The sequence below is a fragment of the Eucalyptus grandis genome, chromosome 6, assembly GCF_016545825.1.
Source record: "Eucalyptus grandis isolate ANBG69807.140 chromosome 6, ASM1654582v1, whole genome shotgun sequence".
Taxonomy (NCBI): Eukaryota; Viridiplantae; Streptophyta; class Magnoliopsida; order Myrtales; family Myrtaceae; genus Eucalyptus; species Eucalyptus grandis.
Window position 1 is genome coordinate 24,209,124 of NC_052617.1, and position 7,328 is coordinate 24,216,451.

The window sequence follows — 7,328 nt, forward strand, 5'->3', positions numbered from 1 at the left end:
ATTTATAGTCCTGCCATAATCGCTGCTGGTAACTCTAATTCCCTTGCAATGGTCACTCAACAATCTAAGCTGCTCTTGCTCTAGACTACGAGTCCCCTTGCTATTGATCTGGCTTATGTTTTTATGTTCTCAAATTGTTCTCACTCTACATTCAACTCGAGCGATCACTAGTCACCGATATGGTTGTAAGTGGGCTCCAACTCATTTATGCTTAATGCCTCAAATGCACATTTTAGCGTCCGAAGCCTTAACTTTAAGTACCTTATCAACTCCTCTATGTGCTTTCATCAAAGAAATCCCCATGCGCCTTGAAAAGTAGGGGCAATTTTCTTAGAACTAGACTCTTCAATGACAGCCTATCATTTTTAGCGTAGCATCATGATGTTTACTTTCATATTGACACACCCCGATCACCAATTTCGACTAGTTACAGTTCCCCTAATGCAAACCCAACGCACCATTCAATAATACCCCACAAGCAACCCTTGGCTAATATAATTCCCCAAATAATTTCACAAGAACATCACGAATCATGACACGGATGTAGACAAAGTGGCGGGCACCAAATAAACCTCTATTACTCAAAATTCTTTCACAAAACTAGGAATCTAGAGTCTATAAACTCGTGTGCTTATAAGTATAAGCCCATTCACTTAGCTTCAAGAAACACCCACTCTAGTATCACAGGTCAATGCTTGTTATTGAGACCGTGTGGCAACTTGGGCTTCCTTTAATTCGTTGGATCACCTAAACTAAGCCTTTTTCCCAAGGAACTAATGCTCACTCACTAACTCGCATATGTAGTAGAGAGAGTAACTCTAAGAGAAAATGCATTTCTATTGTTCAAATGGGTAGAGCACTCCTATTTATACATGAGGATTTTCAATTATTATCGTCTCAACTACCATCGATCATATTAAATACAAGACTATAATCGATCCCATTAAATGCATGAAATATTTTGAGTATCTATTTCCCATACTATCCTTGAGAGTATTCTAGATTCCATATGAAAACCCTAGAGCCCAAGACAGTTCAAGTCTTGCCGATCGTATGGACCATCTCTTTGGCTGCTCGGGTCTTGAAATCTCCATGACAATAGTCTCTCAAAGTTCTTCCTCTAAAAGTGCCGCTTCTCCTCTGGGGTGTTACTTAGGATCTTTGGGGAATGAGTACTAATCACTTGAAAAATCACATAAAAAATTTGAAATATTTTGTATTGCGATATTTTGAATAGAAACTACGAAAATTTGTATGGTGTTAGGATCCGTTATGACCTGAGATTCCGTTTCCCTCCCCCTCCTTTTTTGCTTTTTCTTTTCCTTTTCTTTCTCAGTCTTCACCGAGAGAGACACACGGCCACACCCTGTTTTCCTTTCTTTCGTCGTATCTCGACTGCACCCACCACACTTATTTTTTCTTTTAATACACCCGACCCTTTTTGGCTAAAAGGATAAAAGGTGCACCTTTTAAACCTCTGATGCAAGGTCGTCGGCCCCGACGTGATCTCTGTACACACAGAGACACAGAGAGACCGCCGCGGGGGGCCGGGGAGGGGGGGGTGTGTTTTGGGGCGTGAGTGTTACTTGTGCGGCTTTGAGCACTGCTTATGGTGTCTTCGACGGGCATTTAATGGGAAATGGCTCTTACCGCACGTGCATGTGATTTTTCGGAAAATGTGAGTGTGTTTCGGTAAAGTTGGGGCATTTTTTATTGTGTGGCTTAATCCGGTTACTCCATTTGGTGGCTGATGTCAAGTATTCAAGCGGATAATGTAAGAACAAATTTTAGTTCTAAAATTTACAAGGTCCAAATTCATTACTTGTCAAAGTAAATCAATCATTCGGGAGAGAAACTAATCCATCCACTTTTCAATTTTGTGTGGCAGTCATTGTAGTGGTAACATTGTGCATAGTCGTTAGTGGCCTAGTCTTGCTCATATGCAAGAGGAGGGCCAAGGAGAGACACTTCAGGCAAAATGGAGGAGAGATCTTGAAGCACCAGAGAGTGAAAATCTTCACTGAGGCAGAGTTGGCTAAAGCCACCAACAACTACGATGCTAGCAATAAGCTCGGTGAGGGTGGTTTTGCTTCAGTTTACAGAGGAAGAATTGACGGCAACATTTTAGTCGCAGTCAAGAAGCCTAGAGATGTCCCTATCAAGAAGCCAAAGGACATGAAGAAGGATGGCTCTTTGAACACTCATGATGAATTCCTACACGAAATTGGCATAATTTCACAGGTGAATCACAGGAACTTGGTCAAGCTCATGGGCATATGTTTGGAGACAAAAGTGCCATTGTTGGTCTATGAATTCATCCCCAATGGGACTCTCCATTACCACATTCATGACAAGAGATCAACGGTCTTGCAATCATGGAAGAATCGTCTTAGGATTGCCTTGGAAGCCGCCTTGGCCCTCGAGTACTTGCATTCCCTAGCCGATCCGCCAATCATTCACAGCGATTTCAAGTCTTTGAATATACTTTTGGATGAGAAATACTCTGCTAAAGTATCTGATTTTGGAGCCTCAGTTTTGATATCACCCGGAAAGACCCATATAGTCGAAAGAATACAAGGCACAATAGGTTATCTCGATCCTGAGTATCTCTCCACTGGGCAATTAACCACAAAGAGCGATGTTTATAGTTTTGGGGTTGTCCTCATGGAGCTCCTTACTGGAGAGATGCCGATTCGGCATGGAAAATCTGGGGAAAATATCAATATCATCCGATCTTTCATCTCTGCTGTGGAGGACCAAACACTCCTCCATATGATAAATTTTGAGGCATCCAATGAAGGTGAGGTGCGGGAGATTGAGGCAGTCGGTTCGCTCGCTAGAAGGTGCTTGAACTATAATGGTGTGAGTAGGCCAACAATGTGGGAAGTGGCCGAGCAACTGGCTAGGATCAATAGGAGCTTGTGGGCCGATCAACGGAACAACGAGGAGGCTCAAAGTTTACTCAACAAGACAAGATGCGATTCTCCTTGGACTTCAGTTAGTGCAATGAACAAACCGGAGTCGACTGATCTTTTAGTATTTGACATCGAGGCGGACACAACTAGTTCTAGCGTCTGATTCATGGTTTCTAGTGCGGGGCTATGTACAAAAAAAAAAAAAACCAATGGTCGTATTTTCGTCCTTGATATTTCAATCGAGGTCCTGATTAAGTAGTTATTTTGAAGTCTTTATAAGGGATGACTATTTTAAATAAAGTAAGGTGGATTATGCCTTATTGTACTCACTTCTATTCTAGCTATAAATTGCAGAGCTATGAGGAATAGCCATTTTATTTGATGAATGAATAATTATAGAAGACTGCTTGAATATCTATTCGAACAATTTAATAGGAAATTACTTTTTTGAATTTCAGTTTCACATATTGTAACATTCAAAATTTTTTGACCGTCAAAAAGGGGCGGTGGGACCCACTTTCGATTTAAAAATAAAAAAAGAAGGAAAAGGAAATAGAAGGTTGAAAAGTCAAAAGGAGGAGAAAAAGAAATAAAAAAAAGGGTGTTCGGCTCATTGGTCGAACCAGTCTAGGAAGAAAGAAGAAAAAGAAGAAGAAAGAAGAAAAAATGGAAAGAGGAAAAAGAAGAAAGGGGTTTGCGCGTACCAACCACAGACATCTCGCCGAGCCAATTCAATTCCATAACATAACACCTCGTAAGAATTCGTGCTCATTGTTTATTCAATCGGAGTAGTTTTAGTTTTAGGGCTTGGAATTCAAAATTATGTGAGATTCGAGCCGCGAAATCCTTTTTGAGTCGTTGAGCCGCGCGCGCACACACGCACACATGATAGTTTAAGGTGTCTTGGAGCCATAAGATTTTATGGAACTTGATTTGAACTTACGGTTTGCCCTAAACAAAATTTTGAAGTTTCCTACGCGTGATGAACAGTGCATGTCTAGCAATTTCAGGGTTGTATTTTGTTGGTTTTTGGCTTGATTTTGGAACGGTCAAGTTAGGATCCTTATAGTATGTTAAAGAGCTTTCTATTAACTATAAGAACATTTGAAACAGGTTCGGTGGAAAGAGTTATGACATAACCAAGTTTCGCACTCAAGCTCTGCATTGCGGATAGCTTGAATAATTGTTTTGGATATGCGATTTATTAATATATAGTTGTCATTTTATGCATAGTTTAGTTGAGCCATTAGTTGAGATAACATTTTACTTGGTTTTGATGCTATTTCTCGCTCTTATGATAGGAATACAAGTTCATTGATTCGAGAGAGCTTTGTTTTGGTTTTGGGCATATCCAAGTGAATGATGCTGTCTCTTCTATGGATTTGTAAACTCATGTCTTGAAAGAGATAAAGATTTGAGTATTGTACAAGAAAGCATGTCCGTTGCATAAAAGTCTGGATTAGGTAATTACTACATTTTAATATTTGAGAACAATTTTATAAAAAGGATTGTGAAATGATATGTGTGTGTGTGTGTGTGTATAGTTTTGCGAACTGGTTTATGGAATAAGTTCTAAAATAATATTGAGAAATGTTTTATGAAAAACGTTATAAAAGGTTATACATATCGATTTGTGAATTTGGTTTATGAAATGATATGAGAAATGCTTTACAAAAAAGTATTTATATTAGATAATTTGAGTTTCAAAGGTTATATGATTAGTTTATGAAATGCATGGTGGATTATGAGATTGATTATGGATTGAATTTTTGGATATTGGAGGTTATGGGTTTAGCGTTCAAAATTGTTGTGAGCCCATGGAAGGGCTTGTGGGTGTGCATACCGGGTTTAGGGTATCTTTTCAAGTCGAGCTACCATCTTTGTAGGTAGAGACTTTGCCAAGCGAGGAATCTTGATTACCTTGTTACAAGACATTGTGTTGTGACCATAGTTAGGCATTGAGCGAAAGATTGATCGATGGATAGACCATCGACGTGTGTTTTGATATGAGATGGAACAATGGATAGACCGTTGACATGGTTTTTGATAAAGATTCATTAATGGACTTGAAATGAGTATTTTCTAAATTGTATAAAGTTTGTTGAAATGAAACATCTCTTATATGATTTGATGTGTATATTAAAGAGTTGTATTATGGGTTTCTAATAGTGTTTTATACTTATATATAAACGTAGTGGTTGCTTGATTTACTTAAAAGATTATGTACTACTCACCGAAATTGTGGTTGCTTACCCCACTATTTTTCACACATTTCAGGTTCTCTGATTATCAGCTAATAGAGCGAGAGCACTATCAATGGAGATGTTTGGAAGTGGACTTTAGGTGTGGTTGAGCCTGTGTCCTTCGGGTGGAAGGACGGCCATGTCATCCTCATTCTTGATGGTTTCGGGGTGTGACACATACACCTTCCACTAATAAAGTGCGAAGGCAATTTCCTACTTTTCGACATTGAATTAGATTATTATCTTCTTCTTTTTTCCTTCTTTGTTGCTATAGCAAAAGATCCTACTTCATAGAGAAGCAAGGGCTATAAGAGTGTATGAATTATATAAGGGTTAATACCACGAAAAATCCTAAACTGATACATATGTGACAATTTTATCATATGTTAGTTTCAGTTAAATTTTACTGTCAAATTATTAAGTTAAATGATACATGATAGTTGACAGATATACCGGTTTAGTGTTTTACTTTCCATTTATCAAAGATGTATAAATTTGTTATTTTTTGGATATTAATCCAATTCAATGTAAATTAACAAAGGGTAAATTTGTCATAAATATACCGGTTTAAGGTTTTTCGTGATTAAAAAATTAGTTTGAAGTAAATATGTCACACGTATATCAATTTGGAGTTTTTGATGATCAAAAAATTATTTTAGAGTAAATTTATCATATATGCATCAGTTTGAGAATTTCATGATATTAACCTATTATACAAACCTATTCACGAAACAAAATATTCGCTAGCGAGTATTTCCATCATGACCAATTGCACAATACTGTTAAAACTTTTGGAAGTAGAGGAAAAACACCATGTGTAAGAGAACAACGTGTGCGACTAAATAAAATGCAATTGCTGATTTAGGAAAGTGCTTTCCTTCTTATCAAAAAGGGAAGTTATCTTCCCACTATCTAAACTTGTTGTTCTCATTCACGGACAACAAATTCCCTAAATTGAGTAATTTTGTGTCATCCAAACACTGGAAAATCAAAAAACAAATTTCCGAAAGCAATTTTCATTCAAAATCACTAACCTAGTCTAAGAAATTAAAACAGGTTCTTAAAACCTTAACAACAAAATACTACAAATTGTCCGAAAAAAAAAAACTGAAAAATATATTTTAACTTAGGAGATACATACTAGACCTATGTAACATAAACTTACAGGACAATGTTGTCCTTGGATTCATGACTCTCTTAGTAAAATCATTCACTTGCCGACATTAAGTTCAAGTTTACGAATATCGCCATTATGATAATGACTATGGAATCATACTGACAATTTCTTATGTAAAACGACAATACAAATTATTGCGCAATAGCCTGAAAGTAATTTGCATATGGGTGGACTAGATATGTAAATTTATATTTTGTTCTTTAGTTTCCACTTTTTTATGGCTTTTATTTGCAACTGGATCGGCTTCGTTTTGGAATTGCTTTGTCATTGGAGCTTTGGGCCCTTTGGGCAAATATAAAAACCGTTTCGACAAATTTTTTAGAAAGTTTGGCGAAGATGGAATTGCAATTTCAAAGACCTTTAGCTCAAGGCAGATTCGAAGGCATTTTGACTTTTTGAATATTTCCAAGAATGTAAATAATTTTTTTCTTCCAACTTAGTCCATCGTGATGGGTGAAGTTTCGCTTTTGGATTAGGAGGTAGTAAGTCAATGAGAAGAGTGTACACTTGAATAATTGAAATTGCAAGCCATAGATCTCAAAATGTTGGAAGGAGCAGTATTTTGCATAAAATCTATCAAATATTAACCGTGATCTAAAATGCTAATGTATTACCATTTTGACGGTATCTGATATTTTGTAAAGAACAATAAGCATATTGTATTGCACATTAAAAAGCACATACCTGTTTTAATAATCTATGGTTAGACGCAGTGTGGCATTGCATCATAGGCCAAATAATGCACGTAACCCTTTCTTTAAAAGCAAGTTCACTTATTATCGCATCTAGAAGTCTATAATTACCATATTACCAGTTTTCCTTAATTATTTACATTAGCGCTTTTGCTTTTTCTCACTAATTTGTCAAAAGAATGCAATGTAATAGGATCATGAGTCTATTTCCCAGCTTAGTGACAATAAACATAGATCTTATATTGTATTAAAAATAGAAAGATTAACAGAAAGGAAAGCTCTAATATTTTAGAAAGTGCTA

At 36.9% G+C, this 7,328-nt stretch overlaps 1 protein-coding gene across 1 annotated transcript; it reads left to right on the plus strand.

Moving 5' to 3' along the window:
* The first annotated feature begins 6 nt into the window (after positions 1–6).
* Positions 7–3,121, plus strand: LOC104451720 (wall-associated receptor kinase-like 1). Its single transcript, XM_039315325.1, has 2 exons — positions 7–28; positions 1,889–3,121. The coding sequence occupies exon 2, from the start codon at positions 2,176–2,178 to the stop codon at positions 3,076–3,078; it is 903 nt and encodes a 300-aa protein (XP_039171259.1). The 5' UTR covers positions 7–28; positions 1,889–2,175; the 3' UTR covers positions 3,079–3,121.
* The last annotated feature ends 4,207 nt before the right edge of the window (positions 3,122–7,328 follow it).

Excerpts from the sequence above, each read along its gene's own strand:
- LOC104451720 (XM_039315325.1), top strand. The coding sequence starts at position 2,176 with ATGAAGAAGGATGGCTCTTTGAACACTCATGATGAATTCCTACACGAA.